Source organism: Haliotis rufescens, unplaced genomic scaffold, assembly GCF_023055435.1.
Source record: "Haliotis rufescens isolate VD_foot unplaced genomic scaffold, xgHalRufe1.0.p SCAF_22, whole genome shotgun sequence".
Classification (NCBI taxonomy): domain Eukaryota; kingdom Metazoa; phylum Mollusca; class Gastropoda; order Lepetellida; family Haliotidae; genus Haliotis; species Haliotis rufescens.
The window spans coordinates 1,320,820-1,347,413 of record NW_025963913.1 but is presented as its reverse complement, the minus strand read 5'-3'; the positions used below and the strand labels follow the sequence as shown (position 1 = coordinate 1,347,413).

Here is a 26,594-nt window from a genome sequence, read left to right as displayed (position 1 = left end):
GATAGTATTTTGATTTGTGTCCGATTGATCACTACAATCCTTGCTAGTAAAACGATCATGTATCAACACAATTGCGATGTTTAGATGGTTGTACGCCATGAATAGTTTTAGATCGATGTTATCGGGCAACATCACACGAAGGACCTTTTGTTATCACTGGTGTAGTTTCTAGTTATATATTAAATGCTTTGGGCAAGGGAAGTTAATTGCGTGACAAATGGACAGTATATTTTTCTGGCTATCGTATCCACACTATATGGACTATCATGCAAAGTAGAATTGCGACAGATACTCTGGCATTTCATTGTGTAAATATTTGGGACATATCATCAACAACCTGAACTTATTGTCAATAATAATGAGTGTGATTGAGAATGCTGGATCCCATGTCCATATCAATCGCAATGAGGCAGGATAATATCCTTCCTAACTGAAGTAGACTGTTCCTAATTACCAATAACTGCAAGAATACTTTCCGAGCCTTTACGTGTGCATGAGTTGGTTACAGCATTCATACGTTGCTAGAGTTCCAACAAGGAATCCCCAAGGGTTCCTGTACCTTTTAACACATTTGTTTGTTTATCTGTTGTTTAATGCCGCACTCAGCAATATTCCAGTTATATGACGGCGATCTGTAAATAATCGAGTCTGGATCACATAATTTAGTGAATGACATCATGGGCATCGATCTCTCAATGGGATACGATGACATGCATCAACCAAGTCAGCGAGTCTGACCACCCGATCCCGTTAGTCGCCTCTTACGACAAGCATAGTCGCCACATACGGAAAGCCTGAGTTGCTAAGACCTATTCTACCCCGGATCTTCACGGGTCTATTAACACGTCCGTATACTGAAGGGAGTACAACATATCATCAACACCTAATTCTTTACGTGTTTTGAAAGTGCTAAATGTGTATGCTTAATGGAAATCACAGCTTAAAGGACAGGACCTGTTTTATAATATGTTCTAGATTTTATTTATTGATCCCAGCGGCTACCAGGCGTCCATTTCCACGACCTCTGCGCATTTAAGAAACTCCAATAATTTTCCACCATTTTAATACATTTGTTTTCTTGACAAATAATATCGAGTGACTTGACAAAGTTGATATTTTCACGATTGGCTCAGGTAAAGAGATGAACTTGTTAATTGACAAGATAAGCCAAATGTCATATTTATTGTTTTGTTTTTTTCACCGATCTCGTGGAAAATCAAGGAGTCAAACAGGCAAACTAAAAGTAGTTAATGCGAAAATATGATTTCACTCAGATAAGTACAATACTTAACTTCTACATGCATAATATAAATGGTACTGTAACATGAATTTTACATTCACACTAGGCTTAAAGTGATAATGGTCAAATATATTTCTATTGCAAATTAAGATGTTGGCGTTGATTAGAACGTCATATGGAAGCAGTATGCAGGTAGTGGTTTGAACGTCAGTCTAACCGGAAAGGTCGTGACAGCTGTTCGATAGAAAACATCAGGGTTAAATGACATACTAATTCTCACTGGTCGGGCTGCTGGACCGCAGTTTAAAATGAGAAAATGCTTCAGTTATACACGTGACATGTAATAGTGCATGTTGATACGTGTATCGTACAAATCAAGACCGTGTGTATTGGAAATACATGTATATATCATGACATATGCTATTGACCTGCAAACAGCATCCACAAGAGATGGCTTTACAGATGCATCAATAATGTTCATGCATATACTGCAGCTGGTAAATATAAAACATCAATAAAAGAGAATAACCAGTTTTGATTATCCGTCGAAACAGATTCCATTTTGGCGCAAAATAGCCGTGAAATTTATGTGGATGGACAACTGAATATCAGTGATGGCACCACGTGTTTGCGAAATTGTAGCATTACTAAATATATATATATTTCCACATAAAGTTGTCAGTTTTCACATTCGTCTGTTGTGTTAGTTTTGATTAAATATATTTGTTTTTGATTACAAAGAGATTTACAAAAGTTGAAAAGTAGAAACCAATATCGATTGTCTAATGTTTTGTTACTGTTATTCGCTCCCTCTGTTGTTGTTTTTGTATCATATGATTTAACTTAGTACTTGTGAATAGCTAGCGAAATATACCGTGGTCATGTGCTGGTAAAGCAGGCATCGTTGGTGTCTTAGAAATTGATAAAATTATGCCAGTTCAATGTGACCATATATGTACAAAATGCTACAAGGCAGCGTTGGGATGTATGTGAAATTATAGATAGGTGTGCTTGACAACCAAACGCTTTATCCGCGAACGATTATTCGACGAAAATCGCTTCAAATGATTGCTATTAAAGGTCAGATTTCCAATTCCACAATATTCCCACGCTAGGCTGTCTTCGGAAGTGAAGTGTTCAGAAAACACCACTTTTGATCGTTTTGGTGAACTTTCACCAGACCAAACGTAAGTGAAAATGACAGACGGCGAGCCAAAAGGAACACCTGAATTCGATACCTCGCAGCATAACGTCGTGCTTCAATCCAATGGCAGTACCCGTGTCTAAAGGTGTCAAGGTGACCGATACGTCAACCCATGTACGTGTTCTTGAAGGCAATCGGCGTTATGATGTGGGGTGGAATAACTGCTACAGGAGGGACTGATGGTCGCCTGCATTAGCATAAGGAGTGGTGCTGTCAATGTGTTCATATGTGTTTTCCATAACTGTATCCTTGGTCTTCTCATCAAGAGATATGTAGTTATCTTCAGGCTTCTTCTGTAAAGCATCCAGTTGACACTTCAGTCTGAAATATACAGCAATAAGCTAGTAATACACAAGATGATTTGTTACATAGAAAATCTCACCTGAGTGTCTTTTGATATCAAATATATCAACACGAGTTGAAAAAAGTGGGAAAACAACGAGGCTTTCCGAGGTGTTTTTCCACTTTTATCAAGGAATGTTGATATATTTCATATCAAAAGACACGAGGGTGAGATTTTATCTATCATCCAACATCATTCTTCCAACTTTTTCAGTGTGTAGACAGTAATAAGCAGTGTCTAAAGTGTAAAAAGTACTGCTAACAGCTTCAGTAGCAGAGCCATTAGTGATGTCATTTGATTGTGACGTCACAGTAACCAATGATGGGTTGCTGAAGACCATATCACCAATAGTTGTTTCTTGTTTGTGATGCAGAGAACTGCAATCCTTGTATTCAATAGCTATGTAAGGAGAATGTCTGGTACGTCTTTGTGACTTAATCAATACTAATTGTCTCTTGAATATTTGTCTCAATCAATCAATACAAGTATCGCCAAATGTACGCTCTACATTCGTACATGTTTGTACGAACTTATACTTTCTTAGAATACTTGACGTTAATGTTCATCATCGTTGTAGGTCTAATCAACTGAAGTTCTGTGTAAAAAAATGAAATGGGTTTCATGTTATATTATTGAATATGGATGCACAGTAAAACAATAATGAACGACGTATGATCAATATGATAAACAGAATCTGTAAGTTAGAGTTTCTAATGTACAATCATTCACACGGAACCAGTTGCTATTGCTCAATATTATGAACCCTCTTTTCATGGTCATGATATTTTCATGTTCATGATATTTTATCTTTTACACATTACACGATCCCTACCTTCTGATGTAAAAGATGGACGCCAACAGAGCGATGACAGCCAAGACGAGAAGTGTACCGAGTGTTGCTACAACTGGCGCTTCCCGGCTTAAACATCCCGGCGTTGCCGGACACACTGTACAACATTGTTTGTGAAGACAAGTAAATGATTCATATTCCTTAATACATTGTGTAGTTTTTACAAATGCCTTGATAGGCCTTACTAAGTTCCTTTCAAAGAGAAGTATTGACTAAACAAACGAGTTTTATAATATTGATTTACTGTCAGGATGACTAAACAAAAATTGTAAAAGTCGACTTCAAAATGTAAAAGACAGTAGATATATCTTATTATTTTTCCTATTGAATTTAGTGTCCTACCCAGTCTCATTAAAATCAGATCTGAGTTATCGCTGCCGCTAAACAAAGATCTGAGGACATCCCATTACGGGTCACGTATGAACGACCTTTCGCGAACTTTGACTGACCACTGAAATGACTAAAAAGAAGTCGACATCAGCCAATTAGAAAGCAGCTTTTCTCGAGCTTTACGGCACTCGTTTCAACCTGGCGAATTCCATTTCAGACTACGCTTAAAAAATATGTTGACACAGTTCTCGATTAAAATTTTGAAAACTGAACAAACGAACATTCTGGAATGTCTAATATATGGTTGAGATTGTATGGCAGTGCTTCCCACGTGCTGTGCAACGCCTCCACTGTTCAAATGTTTATTCCACGGAAGCGAGAGACAGACGATAATTTTGACGGAACCATTCGTACGGGCCGTAGCTGACGTTTGGAATACCCCGTGTTAACGTTTTCGAGGTTGCATGATTAGACAACACATTCCAACCGTCACTTTCATGATCTGGTAAGAGACGCTTTGATTGGTCGGATGAAAGGTCGTTCTGATGTGACCCGTAATGGTATGTCCTCAGGTCTTTGGTGAGCGATAGCGAGAACTAAGATCTGATTTTAATGAGATCGGTGTCGTACCTTGACACAGGGGCTTCACGAAGTGGCCCTGACATCCTTCAGGACACTCCCCACTGGACTTATCACAGATCAGGGCGTCTTTACACTGACCACATCGTGACATGCAGTCATCTCCGTACTTTCCATCAACGCATTCTGGCGAGTAGACTACATATTCTTTTTATCTGAATACTATATTTTTATGATATATTGGCAAGGCTGTAGCGACCAGTGAAGGGAGAGTTGTAATCATGTACAAAGAGTGAACAATAACATCAATCACATCGAAAATGCATCCCACCTTTACAAGTGGGTTCTTGAAACCCTGGCTGGCATCCCTGATCGCATGTTCCATTGATCTTGTTACAAGGCAGGTTTCCTTTACATTGACCACATTCTGACTGACAGTGGTGTCCATGACGACCGTCACTGCAAGCTGTAACAAATAAGATTTACCATTAACAAAAAGACAAAACGTTTCAGGTTTGTTAACAATACTGAAGATTAAGTACCTACCCTGTGAACAGAGATCTGGCCACCATCCAGGCTGACATCCTCTGGGACATTTCCCTGTCACCTTGTCACAGACAGCAGTGCCCAGACAGTGGCCACACTGAGATGGACAGTTGACACCATAACGTCCGTCAGGGCATGCTGTAGACAGTAACATGAGCAATCGTCACTGAATATAAACTCTTAGCGAGGACAGGACCGCCTCCGTGGTCTTGTGGTAGAGCGTCCGCCCGGAGAGCGGAAGGTCCAGGGTTCGATCCCGGGCCGCGTCATACAAAAAGACGTTAAAAGATTGTACTTGTTGTTACCCTGTCTGGCGCTCGGCATTAAGGGGCTAAAACAAGGACTGGTCGGCTCGGAGTCAGTATACTGTGTCTGAGTGGGGTATTCATGTTAAACTGCGGCATGGTATCTCAGTGAGCTAGCACTATAAATCGGCATCAGTCCGGACTAGTACAAGCAGCCACACACACACATACACGTGCATGCACGTCGCTATATAAGTGCAATAATCTTGGACGCGACGTTAAACCCAATTTCACCTCACCTCACTTAGCGAGGACAAGCTTTGATTAGGCCGTGAGTCACACAGGTACAAATGTGTACATTTTGTGAGCATGAGACAACATAAAATCATGTCAGGCACATATTGTCCATTACTATGGTCAAGTACATGTCAACCATTTAGTTCAGGTTCCTATATACATGTAGGCAGATTTAATAATTTTCCTGTTGAGTGGCGAGAGATAAAAACGAAATACTTTAAAACATGATCATTGTACATGTACTGGATTGTTTCTCTTCTTTAATCGTAATTGTTTGCATAAATTGAAATATCTTTCGTGTCGCCCTTATATCAATCATTTAAGAAGATTAAGGATTTCTTTTCACAAGGTTGAACAAATCTTAAAGTTTTCTCTGGACACACGTACGCAAATCAGTATATCTATCTAAGATTAAGCAAATAACTTTAATGTTCAGGCTAAATAAGGTACGTGTGTAAACAATCGTGTCTGGACCAGGCTGATAGCATGATCAACTCCTACACCTAATAATCGTATGTAGGCTCCTGCGTTAAGCATGGGATATTGAGGACCTCTTCTGTCCGAGATTCCCCATCATATAACTTCGTTATACCCTTTTCAAATTCTATGGGCTATTGGTTCAGCGGGGAGGACGTTCCACATGGTTATTACATAGTCATATCATACAATGTCGCTTTTTGCACAATTTTTGTGGGGATGGGCCAATACCGTTATTGGCATCGTAGTGTTGCGATGTTGATCTTGTTCCAGTGCATAAGAGTCATGTGATGTATTGTGTGCCAGAGGTGTAAGACCATGTGTCGAACAGTGGAAATGCATGAGATAACGTCTGCAGTGAATGTGATAAGTTAGGTACTTCTCATACGAAATTATCTCGATTCAAGTTTAAAACTGAGTGTATTTGTTTCAGACGAAAGTTGATCTTAAACAACTCTTATATGATCGTTGAGTATTCGTCATTCTTCGATGGTGATGGAGTTTAGACGTCAGATTCTACAAAGGTAATATGACGCACATCATAAGCAATCTGTCCAACATCTATATCGAATGGCATTTCTTTTGGTAGCAGTCGATGATTCTTGTCAGTTTGTTACAGGTACAATAACAGTAAAGGAGATGTATTTGTTATTATAGATCATCCCCGAGTTTTTCTTTATTGCTTGGTTGTACGATCAAACAGAACCATTTATTTGCGACTACATAATTTAGAGGACTATTTGCTTATTGGCTTCGTCAAAACGTAAGTGATAAAGTATTTTGTGTATGAGAGATGACTTTTTACACGCGGGTGGATACGTGTAATTGTTACGAGGGTCGTGTCTCTCGAACAGCTGACGAAACATTATAGAATGTGAACGAGATGAGCACATACATGTTGCGTGAAAAGGACATTTAATTTCACTAGGCATATACATGTATTATCCGCAATTCCTCGTAGCTCGTAAATTATTCTCTAAATCATATTCAGTCAAAGATTTACCTTCCTATAAAACGTCAAAGGGACACAAATCGTGTTAACGTAAGCGAAAGTTCACCCATAACTGCATTCCGTTAGATTACATGGCCAAGGTGTCTCTGAGTGAATACAGGCCAAGGCCAACATTCTTTAATTATTCATACTTCTAAGGATTTGATTCTTTTGTAAGAGTCATCTCCAGAGATTCTCACAGACTGTTATTAAATTCATCTCGGGGAGACCTCATGGAAGCAATTTTCTCTCTCTAAAATTCCACTGGGGTTTGGGGAAGGTCGCATTAAGATTGTTGCATTTTTTGCAAGGGTACAGCAGTTCAAGATTTACGGTATTTAAGAAGTGGCTGTTTTCGTTCACTGTGATTTAGGGTGTTCGTCTAAATAATTCTTTCCTTGTTAATTTTAGAAAATATGTTCCTTTTCATGTTAAGACATGTACGCACATATTTACGCGCGCAACGAAGACCTAAATATCCTCCATCACATCCATTCCCGCAGGTTCCGTTCCTTTTGTCTCATACTGTACCACTCTTGCAGTGACCACATTCTGACGCACATCCATTGCTATACCTCCCGTCGTCACACACTGAAATAGCCAGTTTGGCATTGCCAAGTCACATTTACCTGCATCTTCTTGTGTCAGATGATACGTAATATACATTTGTTCTAATAAACAATACCCGTGGAAGTTCTAGTTGATGATTTTGCACAGACTGAACTTGAAAGGACCAACCATTTTTACGTGAGTAATTATGACTTCTGATATTCAGACAATCAGGAAGTACATTTAGAAAACGATACAATTTGTGATGGAAATGCAGAACTAACAGAAATACTGAGTAAACATGCACATGGATATGCATGCGCACGCAAACACTTTCGCCGACACGCAATGACGAATGACATTTCAGACCTGATTAAGTTCACATGATTAATTGTCTTTCGGAAGCATATTTCATACTCCTCTTTTCAATGCCTGTTTCCGTGTTTTTTGGTTGGATATTTATATCCTTTTCCACCCACTTATTATGCAGTATTGAAATGGATTTTCCAAAACAGTACCAATTTAATCTTTTGATCAATCACTTCTGCAAATGTATACCTGGCAAGTGATAAATGTGAATGAAGCAAGAGATGAATGTGACAATATATGCACATGGATACCTTCTGCATGTGTTGAATGTATGGATATTTTGTATGAGACCCGAACTGAAAACCAATCAACGATTTACTGTTATGACACGTGTTATTCATCCACCCTGCTCCACATCCTCTAGGGCATGTTCCTGTTGACTTGTCACACGCATCACCATTTAGACAGTTTCCACACTTGGACGTGCAGTCAATACCATAAACACCATCTGCACATGCTGCAAAGACACTTGAAGCTGTGAGCGTACATGTAATAGTAAATGCAAATAGATAAGACACCAAGTGATATAAATATTACATTCTAATCTACAACTAACATCATATACATAGACTTTTCTCATCTCGTTCCCGCGACATTGTGTGTTCGAATTCATTGCAACGGTTACTTTTCACGTGTATTAACCGGGTAAACTATCAAGAAAAAGTTTCACCTTTCGGGCTCACGAAACGATCGCAAACAGGACAGTTAACAGTTACATATTTCGTTATATTTGGTGTATATTTTATGTCCACTTCAGTTATCTTTGCCAGCTTTGACATGTCAGTATAAACAAGTTGAACTGAAAATGTAATTATAAAAGCACGTTACCTCGCCTGAGATATGGCATATGCTAGCTTTACTCATATACCTTAACTCGCACGAACCTACAGTTTTGTACATGAAACCTCGGAGGTGTCGCCAATCACGAAACTGTACATCTTAAACCGACCGTCAAAAACCTGATTTGGAAGACTTGACAACGTTGTGTTATAAGAATCATATTTTACTTTTTTTCACTTAAATGTTCATGTGTTTACATCGCATATAATGCACAGGTCTGACTTACCTTGATTACACCTGTCAGTGATCCAGCCTGCTGCACATCCTCCAGGACATGTTCCATTTGTCTTGATGCAAACATCGCCATCCAGACAGTTGCCACACTGGACGCCACAGTCCGGACCAAAGGAACCACTTGGACATGCTGTGTGCATAAATCAATGTTTTGGTCATGATGTCAGTGATATTTGAAATAATTTGCATGAACGTGTGTCTCACCTTCTTTATTCCAATGGTGACAAAAACGGAATTACGAACACAATAACATCGAATTCACAGGTGGTAGACTACATGTAGGTGACCAATAGGTAGAAATTAACAAACAAACACCATTGTTAGTTCAATGGTGTGCTATTATTGATCTAGAAGCACAGAAACTCATATTTATATCACATCAACATTCAAGGCATAAATATACTTGATGGAATAACCTAGGTTAAGAGGACACATACAGTCGTAAGTATCGTACTGCACTGTATAAAATCTACACTCACGTTGAACACAGGTGTCGTTCATCCAACCTGCAGCACATCCTCTTGGGCATATTCCTGTTGACTTGTTACATGTATGACCATCGAGACAGTTTCCACACTGGGAGGCACAGTTGATACCATACCATCCATCCGGACACGCTGTACACATTATAATTACAATTACATGACGATGAGAAACATGGAAGGTATTCTGTTGTTGGCAGCACATAGCTTTGTATCCTGGGGAAGATTCACACATACATTTAACTTCTCTTTGGTGACATAAACTACCGTAAGTTATAGTCCATCTCGACAGACACAGCTGAAGCTATACTAAATAAGTATGTGAGAAAACAAAGGATAAATCCCTTGACAAAAAGGGTTATAAAAGTTATAAAACAATTCCACAAGACTGTATGACAAGAAGTCCATTTTCCTGCAATATTCAAGCACCTTCAGCCTTTGGTGTGTACATTTCAGATCTTTTGAGGTTCTAATGAGCATACTCTTTATACGAAGATTTCAAAGAGCATCATATGCTCGAAAGTTGTTTGATCAGGGTTAAAGAATCAAATGCCTTAATAAAGCGTTCAAAATATTTTATGAGAGACAAGCACATGTTGAGGGTATGTCCATATAGTGACTAAAATTATGCGAGTAACGATTCCTGGAGGAATTGCATTATACGTAACTATCTTTGTTTGTCTTTGAAACATTGAAGTGGCTTTGCATGTGTTTGTTGCAGGTGCGACCGATAGGATCTGGTACACCATCACACGATCACTAATTGTGGAAAAGGTTTTATTTATTTCTAAGCGCTGAAAACTGAGTTTGGGAGAATCAACTCTGTCCTCATCATAGTCACTGGGAAAAATAAGTATATGAAAGGGATCATTATCCAATTCACTTAAAGAAAAATACACTTAGAATATGCTGAAAATTGCACTCACAGCAAAGAAGTGTACTCACGTTGAAGACAGGTGTCAGTTAACCACCCTGCTGCACAACCTCCTGGACAGAAGCCTGAAGCCTTGTAACAATGGACAGCGTTGCGGCAGCTTCCACACTTGGAGATGCAATCTCCAAAGTAACCGTCTGGACACGCTGTGGATGTTAAAACAATAAATTTGTCAACTTTATCATTAGATAATAATACCATACATTTTCTTTGTTGACATGCACATTCTCAATTTGAAGGTACATACCCAAAAGATAATGCTATTAAACATTGGGGGCACGGGTGGCCCAGTCGTCTAAGGCGCCGCGATTCGCTGTGTAGAATTCCGTCCCTTGAGCACGCCAGGAACCTTTCAGTGTGGGTTCGAATCCCGAACCAATTACATGCACCAATTATGTTTCTATATTTGTGTCCGACGCATCAAGGTACATATCAGAACCGTATATATATTATTAAGAATATCTGTGAAAACATGATGGCAAAATGGTTCACATACAACTAAATTTACGATTGCCCTGTTACGTTTGTTGAGTTGGTCTGGGACGTTGATGTGACGTCAGTATGACTTATAACAAGAGGGTGGACTTCAACTCTCCTGTTATGCCGAACAATATTCCGTAGGTACGTCCTATCGTGTTTACATTTTACACCTTTTAAGGCATGCCCTTTCAAACAAATTTTCAGGAGCGTCTTTCGACTCCTGCTCAAAAGTTACAATATTCAAGAAGTCTTTTTATGAGAAAGTTTTATGTTAGACATATGAAGGACGTTTCCAAATCTGACGCATTAGTGACAAAAGAATGTCTGATGCATTCCCTATTTTGACTTTTACTATATGTTCCCGTGTTTGTTTTCATGTATACAGTTGACTTGCCTTGGCATGTGTTTGTGACGTGTGCTATCGGTGGGGCAGGATATGTCCCTTTTTGCGAACGCTTAGTATCATCACTATTCCCTACACATACTCATGTAAACGTCGGAATCGTAAGTCGACTTTGCCTTCAGCAGGGATTTCTTTTGAATATGGAAAGCGTTTTGCTGCTTATATTTATATACGTAAATATAGGTAAAGAAAGGTAACTCAGACAAACATAACATCAAACAATGATACATTTCAAGACTGCAGTCCATAGTAACTGTCCATGCAATGAAAGTAATTCCTATTGCCGGCAAAAAAGTACATATTAATAGAAACCCGGTTTTCCTGACTGACATAAAACGTGTTTTAGGTGCTTTAATTATGATTGCGGAAGACTATGACTCTTGGGAATGTGTTATCTTTGAGTTGTAAGAAAACGTGATCATATTCAGTGAAAACCCTATCTTTATGAAAGTGATCATTAGCCAACTTATATTGAGAAACTGACTGAGAATATGCATAAAACCACACAATTAAAAAAACGAAGGAAGTGTACTCACGTTTAAGATTAAAGAGTACATGAAGATTAAAGATGACGACCGCGTCAGCACAAAGTTAAAGCGGCGTTGTTAATGTATTACACAATGAATGTTCCTCACTTTTGTACTTTTGCATTAGGTCACAGACACCTGTTTATTTCACAGCGAAACAAGTTGCTCATAATAGACCTCCATGACAGTATGTAATGTTCAAAAACAAAAGATTGTGCAAATCTGGCTGTGTGAGGTTCAGAACCTGTACCTGATTGGCAATTGATTCCCATGTATCCTGGAGCACATCCACTCAGACACTGTCCAGTGATCTTGTCGCACACTTCTGTTTTTTGTGAACAGTGACACTGTTTGTCACAGTCCTCATCAAACCAGCCATCACTGCAAACTGAATATGAACATGTAAGAATATATATAACTAACATGAAATATAAGTGACAACGGCAGAGGCTTATTAAAATCATATTCACTTTATTAATGATGCACACAACTGTGGAAAAGGGTGAACTCCGCCGACTATTTAAAACCAACAAAACATGAAGGAGACAATGTGCCATTAAGTTTACCTGTCCTGTCAATACTGTAACAGTTCCATTACGAGAGCTTGTTTGGAGACTTGTATGTCTTTTATGTCATTTACCAAAATATCTGTGCCGTTGTTGATCGTGGGTTTGAATGTTTGGTTCGTAGGAAATGGTGTTTGGACTTTTCAATCACATTTAGTGAGTGAGTAATAAGTAGGGTTTGACGCCGCTTTAAACAGTATTCCAGTTATATCAGCTGTATGTGGGAGGAAAGCAGGTCTCTGACTTTTACCACTTTGGTGATACACAGGAGCTAGGACAAACCTAGACAGATAATCGGGGTTTGCCGGGATTCCATACCACGATCAAAGGCTTCTGGCGAACCAAAAGGATTTGTTTGTGTGTTTGCTGTTTAAAGCCGCAATATTCCAGCTTTATGACGGCGGCCTGTGAATAATCGAATCTGGACCAGACAATCCAGGGATTGAGATCCCGAGCATCGATCTGCGCAATTGGGATACGATGACATTCATCAACCATGTCAGTCTCACCACCCGATCCCGTTAGTCGCCTCTTACAAGCATGAAGACCTATTCTAACCCGGAATCGTCACGCGCCGCACCCAAGGACGCAACTCTGCACGGGGTATTGCGACGCCTTAGTCATGCTGTGATATAACTGAATTATTGTTAAAGAAAAAATGAAAACCCAAAACACACGATCAGTGGTGTATGTTAACCTACCAAATATCTGCACTTCGCAGAGCGTGAGAAAATCGCTTGTCTGTATTGTGAGTGTGTTTCCTGTCAGTGGTTGTTGACAGCTCACGTCAGCTATAGCAGGCGGATAGGTTGGCCACTGGAAGCACAGCTGTCCACCGACAGATATCTTCATGCCTTGGTTTCTGTTAAATACTGAATTTGAAGTGAAAATGTGAAATCTTTTGAAGGTCGGGTGTTTTATTTGATGAAGCTCCAGATCGATTAGCCACGTGAAATGATACAGCAAGTTATAGCTTGCGCGAACACAATTCCAAAAAGACATAAAAAATGTTACCTGAGATTAGGATAACCATGGCTTTTGACCACAACGTACCTACATGTATACAGACAACAGTCCGTAACCACCTGTTATATAGCAGTACAGGAACCATACACCAACGATACATTTTGTTTTGTTAAGGATTTAGTCATGTGTAGATAAACGTGCTACCTTTTATTGGTATTCTTCTCATTGAGAAAAACACAAAATATATATTTTGCTACGAATACTCACAGCCATTACGTAGATACAGCCTGATGCGTTGTATCTTGTCTGTGTTGGAGGTGTTCAGGTACACAGTCCATGTTTGGACTCCCCCGTTTGTTTGTGTACATGTCAGTGGTTTACTATAGAAGTCTGTTGTTGCTCTGCCATCTACAGCATATTTAGCCTCGAAATAGTGTGATGTATTCCCTGTCTGGTAACTGTTTTCACTGTATGTACTGCTCTGGTTGGCACTTCTTCCTAAAGCAACATTTTCTGAAGAAAAAGAAACAATGTACAACACCATAACATGAGACAATGGATGGCGCCAGAAGGTTCATGTCTGACAACAGTTAATGCATGGCCGTGTACATTATTTATTAACATTCAGTTTACTTCATAAACTGAGCTATGGAAACCTTTGGAAGCCAACGTGGAATATGGATTTCATATGTCAAGTAGCAATTATCTCTGTAGTTTATCCAGATTCCCGATGGTTAATTCTGACTCGATTGCCTAATGACAAGGGCGACGCCATGTTTGTTTATAAACACTGACCTACTTGACCTTTGATATCATTCGTCACCACTCGCCCCTTTCCGTAACCTGCAAGAAGACTCGTCACCCTATCGATGAATGTTATGTGCGAAAATACGACAAACCAATCAGAATGCGCGTATGATTTCAAGTAATTCGTCAAAGAAACCCTCAGAAATATTGTTTTGATGTTACATATGTCTTGCATCTAAAAATATACCCGAGACACAGTTAAATGTGTTCAATCATACTGTATAATTCCGCACGTCCCGATGTGCTTTAAATTTCATCTGAAATATATATAATACATGGGGAAATATATGTGAACCATAAGGCAACGAATTGACAATATTTTTAGGTGTGCCCGTTTGCGCTAAGACGGAACCCGGTCGCAAAAATTGCCACGAGAGGGACACGAGTCGCTATTCGGCTTGTCCCGGAATAACACGAGTTGGTCACGAATGCTTTGATATTTGCATCTCTATCCGCATATGACCCAAACGGATATCGTTTTTATCCGTTGGCTTTATCCTGACGTGAAACCTACCCATTGTATGATAAATGTTTATATCTTACACTCTCTTAAAACGACACGCAAAGGAATGTAATAATCTCTAAGTACGTCACACTTCCCCCACGGAACAACTTAATTTTTCGGCAATTGTACATTCCAATTTAAATTTAGGTATGCACCCACTGTTCAAAACGTTGTCGGTGTTCTTTCAGTTGCGTTCTGCAAAGTGTTTTCAATCTAAAACACAGATCGAAGTTAGTATGTAATTTTCTGAGATGGACTCATTCTGATAGAGACAAGTTGGATAAGTCACATACAGTAATAGTGATAATAAATAATTATATCATGTTTATATATCCTGTGATGATAGATATGATGGGACTGAGTCGTATTCAAACACTTTTAAACAAAGATGAGCAGTTTGAAATTGATTATGTTAGTAACATGAAGCCAGTGACATTCTCGGAGTGCTGCAGAGTACTGCCATGAAAGAAAAACAAATGCAAATCCCGAATACTCACGTCTCTGGCAGTAGGAACCAAACCATCCCTGTTGACATCTGTCTGGACTGCCGACCTGGCTACGGCTACAGGGAGTGGATGGGAACGTGGAACAGGCAGTCACAGTGTCACAATGGCATTCGGCATCTAAAGAGATATTGAAAATAAATAATGCTGTTTATACAATATAGGGACATATACTTTTACATCAAAAGACAGACGAGAACGTAGATGTATGTGCATTTAGATGACATTGTTAGAAATCTAATTGTTTCATCTTCCTACTTGATATCCAGTCTTAGCTAGAACTATCATAACCAGGATAGCAGGTACCATATGGAACTAAGTATCACATGCGTAGTTGATACTGAAGGGATTGTATCAATAATTCTTACCAGTGAGTGTCCCAGTGATGGAGATCAACAGGACCCCAGTCAATAACCTTACCATTTCGTCTCAGGTCTGTGTATTGGGAGATGAATCTTGAAATGAAATAGACGCTGACGTTGATTCTACCACCATTCATATTTCATGCATGCATACAAACCACACATAGTTATAGAGGACATGCTACGTGCCTTTAACACGTTCTACTTTCGACTTGTACGATGTTTGCAGCTGGGAATCTCACAAATATTTACTAATTGGCAAATTCCTAGTTGACACATTTCCATTAATCTGCCAAATCGAACAAATGAACAAGTAATTAAAAAAATCGTACTCTTGCGAAACAAATCCAGAGGGCTCATCTTGTCAAGCTTGCCCTGACATTTGATACGCCCTTATCGAAACAATGTCACAGTGGAAAAATAGCCTGCCGGCAGGTATACAGAATTGTATGATAAATGTACGAGACAATGGACGGATGCATACACACAGTTAAGAGTAGTTATCATATTATTTGTCATCACTGCGGACTCGACAAACATAACATTGTATATGTGGAACGCGCCTAACAGTTTACGTACGTATGTGTATTTCTATCTCAGTTGATAACATTTGAAATTCATGGACACTGATTGGAGTATTTCAGCTACGCATCAACTAAACGGACATGGAAATTTGCAACTTTACATCTGTGTCAATTAAAAGTTTATAAACATAACACCTGACTAGTTTCAAGTGCATCTTTGCTATCGTCGAATTTGTTATGGACACGTGCTTCAGGTGCATCTTTCTGCTATCGTCGCGTTTGTTATGATCATGTTTCACGTGCATCTTTTTTATCGTCGCGTTTGTTATGGACACATGTTTCACTTGCGTTTCTGCTATCGTCGCGTTTCTTATGGACACATGTTTCACGTGCATCTTTTCTATCATCGCGTTTGTTATGGACACGTTTCACGTGCATCTTTTCTATCGTCGCGTTTGTTATGGACACGTGTTTCAGGTGCATCTTTCTGCTATCGTCGCGTTTGATATGATCATGTTTCACGTGAATCTTTGCTATCGACGCGTTTGTTGTGGACACGTGTTTCACGTGCATCTTTTCTATCATCGCGTTTGTTATAGACACGTTTCACGTGCATCTTTTCTATAGTCGCGTTTGTTATGGACACATGTTTCATTGGCGTTTCTGCTATTGTCGCGTTTGTTGTGGACACGTGCTTCACTTGCATATTTGCTGTAGTCGCGTTTGTTATGGTCATGTATGTAGCTTATATCATATTGCTACGGTCAAATTAAACGAGGTCCATAATAGTTTCATCAATAATAGTTTAACGTTTCTAACTCTATACTTAATCAGCACGTTCAAAATGCTCTTCTGACATGCGTGGGTGACACTTTGTATTAGGTTCAGAATGGTGGGGAAATGTGAATTCTCGCCCCAAGCCAGCACATAAAGGGACAAGACAACATTCCATGCAAGCCTAGTAAACTAAGCATAGATTTATTCTTGTTCTGATGCAGCTCTCTGTTTTATATTATTACACAATTTAACATTAAATCTTTCCTGAATTCTAATTAATCTGGAATATATGTTTGCTTTGTTTTTTTGAATGCGAAGTTGTCCGAGGAATTGTTGCACATTATAGTAATGTAATGTCAAATGTAAAGTCTGAAGCAATGACAAAGATTGAATGGGGATCAATGTGTATGCTTACAACGTCTATAACATATATCTGCTTCATGTCCTACTTTCTATTTTACAGTTCTATTCTAGAAATCCATTGACATGGTGATTAAAACAGCAAAACTATTAAAGTGGAGATTGTACATACCACTTGATACATCAATCGATTTCAAACTGGAACGCTGATATAAATACGGTTCGGGTGTTTAATAGTTGTGAGTGAGTGAGTAAGTTGGGTTTAACGCCGCTTCTAACAGTATTCCAGTTTTATCACGACGTGCCAGCTTAATGTGGGAGGAAAGCCCAAAGTGATGCAGGTCTCAGATACCACTTCGGTGAAACCCACGAGCACGGGTATGGTGCTGACAAACCTAGAAACATAATCGGGGCGAACCGTGATTCGAACCCACAATCATAGGTTTCTGGCGTGGCCAAGGGACGCAACTCTGCATAGCGAATCGCGGCGCCTTAGACGACTAGGCGACCCGTGCCCCCTTTAATAGTTGTGAACTCTTCACAAATGGTGGATTAACTATGGTGGATTTAACTGGGGTAACTGTAGCTCTGCGTTGCTGCTAAACGATTTGGATTGTTACTTGTCACTACACAGAGCTGCAGACTGTCCCACAGTGTTTTCCTAAAGATACCCGATTCGGAAAATACCGCACTCACAACCCTGCCATAAAGTGTACATGGATCGTGATCCCACTAAAGCTGTAATCCGATTCGCTCTCTAAAACACATTCCTTAAAATACATGTACTTATATTTTCGATCACACGACTTTCTATTATCTTATCGGGGTCGCATCATCGAAGGTGTACGGAGCTTAGGCCGCCATTGTTGTTGGGTGAGCATGTCGGGGTCCTGTGACTACCCGGATTTAGAAGCTACTATGTTTATGTTTATAGAGCTCAACACAGACTGTCACACATCAGTGATTTTTCCGCTGTGGTGAATCATGCAACAATAATGCACTGGTATAGTTGGGAGACTCTGTTGTCGTGAGTTGTCCACAAACACATACAATTATACGCTGTTTTCACTCATGCTATGTTTGAAGCAATAGTTTCAAAATGTATATGAATATACTCGTGTGTATAACGAGAAAGGGAGACTAATATCAACAAAACGGGTATCCACAAATACCTCTCCATGTCAACACAATTCACCGTGCCCTGCAAACTAAAATAGACTCATAACCCAGATAGATAACCCAGCATCCAGTCTCTCAAACGCCAGACGCTTTACCACTTGTCATAGTTCATCTCCCTTCAGAAATTACGGTATCAATTACAAATGTATAACATCGTGGTAATGAAAGGTACATCATACACATCGAGATGAATTACACAATGTTCGACACGCATGTAAGACGCTACAACAACTCACCTGTGTATTCCCACAAAGGAACAGTGAACTTCAACCAGGAAGAAAGTTGTTGATCTTTGTAACGTGCAGTGACCCAGGGTCTCCCCATTTTCCAGGAGCGTAAGTTTGCATTGGCTGGTATTTTGTTAATATTACATCCTGGATTCCTAGGTTTTCGTATACAGTCTTTAGATGTTATCCATGTGAATCAAATGTCTCTGTTGGATAGAATATCTGGTAAACACTGGGGAAAAGTAGGAAGCTAGAAAACAAACACAAGTGACACTTATATGTTATGAAGTAACTTCTGTGGTAGGGAACGAAAGTGTGAAGTGAATAGCTGTCTAAAGAAAGAATTGTTAGTTAATGTATAGAATTAATATTAACGTCTATCTTTATCAGAAACAATCTCTAGATTTCAGTTATACCTAAATATCTAGATCCAACTTATACCTAAAAACCTACTTCTCAGTTATCCCTAAAAATCTTGATCTCAGTTATACCTAAATATCTACTTCTCAGTTATACCTAAATATCTACTTCTCAGTTATACCTAAATATCTTGATCCCACTTATACCTAAATATCTTGATCCCACTTATACCTAAATATCTACATCTCAGTTATACCTAAATATCTAGATCTCAGTTATACCTAAATATCTTGATCCCACTTATACCTAAATATCTACATCTCAGTTATACCTAAATATCTTGATCTCAGTTATACCTAAATATCTACATCTCAGTTATACCTAAATATCTTGATCTCAGTTATACCTAAATATCTACATCTTAGTTACACCTAGATATCTACATCTCAGTTATACCTAAATATCTACATCTCAATTATGCCTAAATATCTACATCTCAGTTATATCTAAATATCTACATCTGTTACACCTAAATATCTACACCTCTGTTATGCCTTAATATCTACATCCCACTTATACCTAAATATCTAGGTCTGTTATACCTAAATATCTACATCTCAGTTATACCTAAATATCTACATCTCAGTTATGATAAAATAACTTGACCTCAGTTTTACCTAAGTATCTAGATCTAAGTTAATACCTAAATATCTACATATCAGTTATACCTAAATATCTACATCTCAGTTATACTTAAGTATCTTCATGTCAGTTCTACCTGATAACTTGATCTCAGTTATACCTCAATATCAACATCTCAGCTATACCTAAATATCTAGACAGCAGTTATACCTAAATATCTAGATAGCAGTTATACCTGAATACATATACGGTTTCCATCCTCCTCAGTATGAGATTCATGTACGAAATTCCTTGAGACTAACTTTTTGCATAAAAAATTGTAATCTATCCAGTGTCTGGCTCACGTTGAGGCCTGTCTGAAATCTGCCACCTCGATTCTTATGTATTGTATAATAATGAGTGAGTGAGTTGGGTTTAACGTCGCTTTTAACAGTAATTCCAGTTATATCACGGCGTGTCAGCTTAATGTGGGAGGAAAGCCCCAAGTGATGCAGGTCTAAGACGTTTACCACTTCGGTGAAACCCACGAGCACGGGTATGGTGCTGACAAACCTAGAAACATAATCGGGGCGAACCGGGATTCGAACCCACAATTATTATAATGAGTGTGTGTGTGCCATGAATGATGCAGATTGATACAGGTACAGGCCATAAGGCATAGGTAAATTGCTGAACCGAATCAGAATCAGGGTGTAACTGGGATCCTTGCACATCTGAGGAACCCATCTTTTGACAGGGAAGTACAGTGTCTCAGGCGACAGAGAAATCGTGACTTCTCATTTATATCACGTGGGCACAATAAACCAAAATGTGAAGATTTCTTTCCGTTATCATGTTATAATTATACGCCGTATTCATTTACATGTAGGTTTATATTAAATAACAGAGCACGAAGCAAATAGCTGATTCATATGAGGTCGTTTTATTACTCTGCCCCGCAAATATTAAAGTGTGTTTTACGTTTATGTGGCCAAAGCGAAGCCAAGATCTTCCGCTTGACTGCATACGTGTCAGCTAGCCTGGCGAGAACCTCATACCTGCTCCTGTCGCCGTCGTATTGTGTGACATTATCACAATGAGAGTATAGCCTGGGGTGGCTGGTTGCGATAAATGTAGGAGGGTGATGTGAAAAATAGCGTTGAGATACATTCTTTGACAGCTGTGAAGGAAGACTGCGGTTACAATATGGACATATGTTGCAAACACGTACACTAACAATCACATTATGTTAGGTTTAATCGCCCAGGTGGATTTGAGTCAGATTATGGGAATGCGTGAAGTGGCAGACATGGGATGTTACTGATGCGCAGGGATCAATGTATAAAATGGACATGCTTGGGGCGATTACAATATTTGTGACAATTAAACTCCTTTAAAGCAGGACACTACGCAATATGTACACCTTTCAGTAACGTGTACGGCACTGCTACCTACAGTGACGACTGCTACAGGGCCTACTGTGCATGTTACGGACTACCTTTTACGTGAAAATAATACATGTTAAAAAACTGTACAACGTCAATCAAATTACATTATAAATTCATGAATTCCTTGTTTGTTTCTTTGTTGTTTAATGCCGCCCTCAGCAATGTTCCAGCTATATGACGGCGGTCTGTAAATAATCGTGTCTTGACCAGACAATCCAGTGATTGACATCATGAGCATCGATCCACACAATTGGGATACGATGACATGCATCAGCCAAGTCAGCGAGCCTGACCATCCGATCCCGTCAGTCGCCTCTTACGACAAGCATAGTAGCCTTTTACGGCAAGCATATGTTGCTGAAGATCTATTCTGTCCCGAATCTCCACGGGTCATTCATGAATTCATTAAGATATCATTTTGATAGTATTTTGATTTGTGTCCGATTGATCACTACAATCCTTGCTAGTAAAACGATCATGTATCAACACAATTGCGATGTTTAGATGGTTGTACGCCATGAATAGTTTTAGATCGATGTTATCGGGCAACATCACACGAAGGACCTTTTGTTATCACTGGTGTAGTTTCTAGTTATATATTAAATGCTTTGGGCAAGGGAAGTTAATTGCGTGACAATGGACAGTATATTTTTCTGGCTATGGTATCCACACTATATGGACTATCATGCAAAGTAGAATTGCGACAGATACTCTGGCATTTCATTGTGTAAATAAATGGGACATATCATCAACAACCTGAACTTATTGTCAATAATAATGAGTGTGATTGAGAATGTTGGATCCAATGTCCATATCAATCGCAATGAGGCAGGATACTATCCTTCCTAACTGAAGTAGACTGTTCCCAATTACCAATAACTGCAAGAATACTTTCCGAGCCTTTACGTGTGCATGAGTTTGTTACAGCATCCATGCGTTGCTAGAGTTCCAACAAGGAATCCCCAAGGGTTCCTGTACCTTTTAAAACATTTGTTTGTTTATCTGTTGTTTAATGCCGCACTCAGCAATATTCCAGTTATATGACGGCGATCTGTAAATAATCGAGTCTGGATCACATAATTCAGTGAATGACATCATGGGCATCGATCCTCTCAATGGGATACGATGACATGCATCAACCAAGACAGCGTGTCTGACCACCCGATCCCGTTAGTCGCCTCTTACGACAAGCATAGTCGCGTCATACGGAAAGCATGAGTTGCTGAAGACCTATTCTACCCCGGATCTTCACGGGTCTATTAACACGTCCGTATACTGAAGGGAGTACAACATATCATCAACACCTAATTCTTAACGTGTTTTGAAAGTGCTAAATGTGTATGCTTAATGGAAATCACAGCTTAAACGGACATGACCTGTTTTATAATATGTCCTAGATTTTATTTATTGACCCCAGCGGCTACCAGGCGTCCAGTTCCACGACCTCTGCGCATTTAAGAAACACCAATAAGTCTACAAGTTTTCCACCATTTTAATACATTTGTGTTCTTGACAGAAAATATCGAGTAACTTGACAAAGTTGATATTTTCAGGATTGGCTCAGGTAACGAGATGAACTTGTTAATTGACAAGATAAGCCAAATGTCATATTTATTGTTTTGTTTTTTTCACCGATCTCGTGGAAAATCAAGGAGTCAAACAGGCAAACTAAAAGTAGTGAATGCGAAAATATGATTTCACTCAGACAAGTACAATACTTAATTTCTACATGCATATTAAAAATGATACTGTAACATGAATTTTACATTCACACTAGGCTTAAAGTGATAATGGTCAAATATATTTCTATTGCAAATTAAGATATTGGCGTGGACTAGAACGTCATATGGAAGCAGTATGCAGGTAGTGGTTTGAACGTCAGTCTAACCGAAAGGTCGTGACAGCTGTTCAATAGAAAACATCAGGGTTAAATGACATACTCATTCTCACTGGTCGGGCTGCTGGACCGCAGTTTAAAACGAGAAAATGCTTCAGTTATACACGTGACATGTAATAGTGCATGTTGATACGTGTATCGTACAAATCAAGACCGTGTGTATTGGAAATACATGTATATGTCATGACATATGCTATTGACCTGCAAACAGCATCCACAAGAGATGACTTTACAGATGAATCAATAATATTCATGCTTATACTGCAGCTGGTAAAAATAAAACATCAATAAAAGAGAATAACCAGTTTTGATTATCCGTCGAAACAGATTCCATTTTGGCGCAAAATAGCAGTGAAATTTATGTGGATGGACATCTGAATATCAGTGATGGCAGCACGTGTTTGCGAAATTGTAGCACTACTAAAGCTATATATTTCCACATAAAGTTGTCAGTTTTCACATTCGTCTGTTGTGTTAGTTTTGATTAAATATATTTGTTTTTGATTACAAAGAGATATACAAAAGTTGAAAAGTAGAAACCCATATCGATTATCTAATGTTTTGTTACTGTTATTCGCTCCCTTTGTTATTGTTTTTGTATCATATGATTTAACTTAGTACTTGTGAATAGCTAGCGAAATATACCGTGGTCATGTGCTGATAAAGCAGGCATCGTTGGTGTCTTAGACATTGATAAAATTATGCCAGTCCAATTTGACCATATTTGTACAAAATGCTACAAGGCAGCGTTGGGATGTATGTGAAATTATAGATAGGTGTGCTTGACAACCAAACGCTTTATCCGCGAACGATTATTCGACGAAAATCGCTTCAAATGATTGCTATTAAAGGTCAGATTTCCAATTCCACAATGTTCCCACGCTAGGCTGTCTTCGGAAGTGAAGTGTTCAGAAAACACCACTTTTGATCGTTTTGGTGAACTTTCACCAGACCAAACGTAAGTGAAAATGACAGACGGCGAGCCAAAAGGAACACCTGAATTCGATACGCCGCAGCATAACGTCGTGCTTCAATCCAATGGCAGTACCCGTGTCTGTAGGTGTCAAGGTGACCGATACGTCAACCCATATACGTGTTCTTGAAGGCAATCGGCATTATGATGTGGGGTGGAATCACCGCTGCAGGAGGGACTCAAGTGCCTTTGAGTGAATGGCATTGAATACTTTGAGATGCTGGGGTGAGATTTGTAAACGACCAATTTAACGTTATTTCAGCTCAACGGCAATCCCGACATTGCACCATAATAACACCGGACTATATGTTGCTTGAGTTGTATACTAGTTAGTGACCAAACGAGAAAAAAAGATGTTGACCCCACCCAGAACAATGTTGTTAAAAAGAATCTGCTCTGTATCAATCTACAACAAGGCAGTTCTTTTGATGCAACTGATTTTGATCAGTTCAAATTCGGCCCTGATGGTCGCCTGCATTAGCATAAGGAGTGGTGCTGTCAATGTGTTCATATGTGTTTTCCATAACTTGATCCTTGGTCTTCTCATCAAGAGATATGTAGTTATCTTCAGGCTTCTTCTGTAAAGCATCCAGTTGACACTTCAGTCTGAAATATACAGCAATAAGCTAGTAATACACAAGATGATTTGTTACATAGAGAATCTCACCTGAGTGTCTTTTGATATCAAATATATCAACACGAGTTGAAAAAAGTGGAAAAACAACGAGGCTTTCCGAGGTGTTTTTCCACTTTTATCAAGGAATGTTGATATATTTCATATGAAAAGACACGAGGGTGAGATTTTATCTATCATCCAACATCATTCTTCCAACTTTTTCAGTGTGTAGACAGTAATAAGCAGTGTCTAAAGTGTAAAAAGTACTGCTAACAGCTTCAGTAGCAGAGCCATTAGTGATGTCATTTGGTTGTGACGTCATTGTAACCAATGACGTCACACGTGCACTGGTTTGCGAAACATTGTGATGCAATTTCATTGCAGCGATATCTACAATGTGGACATCGCGTGATCTCACCCAAACGATATCTCCTGTGGGTTGGCTGGTTGGTTTGTTGTTTAACGCTGCACCCAGCAATATTTCAGCTATACGACGGCGGTCTGTAAATAATCGAGTCGGGGCCAGACAATCCACTGATTAATATCATGAGCATCGATCCACGTATATGGGATCGATGACATGCATCAACCAAGTCAGTGAGCCGGACCACCTGATCCCGTTAGTCACCTCCTACGGCAAGCATGTTCGCCTTTTACGACAAACATTGGTTGCTGAAGACCTATTCTACCCCGGATCTTCACGGGGACTTCTGTGGGAGCCAGTTTTGGATGATAAATTATATCCCCACTAGTTGTTTCTTGTTTGTGATGCAGAGAAATGCAATCCTAGTATTCAATATCTATGTAAGGAGAATGTCTGGTACGTCTCTGTGACTTTTTAATCAATCCTAATTGTCTCTTGAATAACTGTCTCAATCAATCGATACAAGTATCGCCAAATGTACGCTCCACATTCGTACATGTTTGTACGAATTGATACTTTCTTAGAATACTTGACGTACATGTACATTATCGTTGTAGGTCTAATCAACTGAAGTTCTGTGTAAAAAATTAAAATGAATTTCATGTTATATTATTGAGTATGAATGCACAGTAAAACAATAATGAACGACGTATCATCAATATGATAAACAGAATCTTTAAGTTAGAGTTTCTAATGTACAATCATTCACACGGAACCAGTTGCTATTGCTCAATATTATGAACCCTCTTTTCATGTTCATGATATTTTCATGTTCATGATATTTTATCTTTTACACATTACACGATCCCTACCTTCTGTTGTAAAAGATGGACGTCAACAGAGCGATGACAGCCAAGACGAAAAGTGTACCGAGTGTTGCTACAACTGGCGCTTCCAGGCTTAAACATCCTGGTGTTGCCGGACACACTGTACAACATTGTTTGTGAAGACAAGTAAATGATTCATATGCCTTAATACATTGTGTAGTGTTTACAATGCCTTGATAGACCTTACTAAGTTCCTTTCAAAAAGAAGAATTGACTAAACAAACTAGTTTTATAATATTGATTAACCGACAGGATGACTAAGCAAAAATGGTAAAAGTCGACTTCAAAATGGGAAAGACAGTAAATATATTTTATTACTTTTCCTATTGAATTTAGTGTCCTACCTTGACACAGGGGCTTCATTAAGTTGCCCTGACATCCTTCAGGACACTCCCCACTGGACTTATCACAGGTCAGGGCGTCCTTACAATGACCACATCGGGACATGCAGGCATCTCCGTACATTCCATCAACGCATTCTGGCGAGTAGACTACATATACTTTTTATCTGAATACTTTATTTTTATGATATATTGGCAAGGCTGTAGCGACCAGGGAAGGGAGAGTTGTTATCATGTACAAAGAGTGAACAATAACAGCCATCACATCGAAAATGCATCCCACCTTTACAAGTGGGTTCTTGAAACCCTGGTTGACATCCCTGATCGCATGTTCCATTGATTTTGTTACAAGGCAGGTTTCCTTTACACTGGCCACACTCAGACTGACAGT

General features: G+C 39.1%; 1 protein-coding gene across 1 annotated transcript in view; it reads right to left on the bottom strand.

The window, feature by feature from the left end:
• The window catches only part of LOC124116614, a 153,147-nt gene that overhangs the window by 27,278 nt on the left and 99,275 nt on the right, over positions 1-26,594 (bottom strand). Inside the window, exon 21 of the mRNA XM_048401552.1 lies at positions 10,522-10,656. Within this exon, the coding sequence (XP_048257509.1) occupies positions 10,522-10,656 (135 nt within the window). The remainder of the gene's footprint in view (positions 1-10,521; positions 10,657-26,594) is intronic.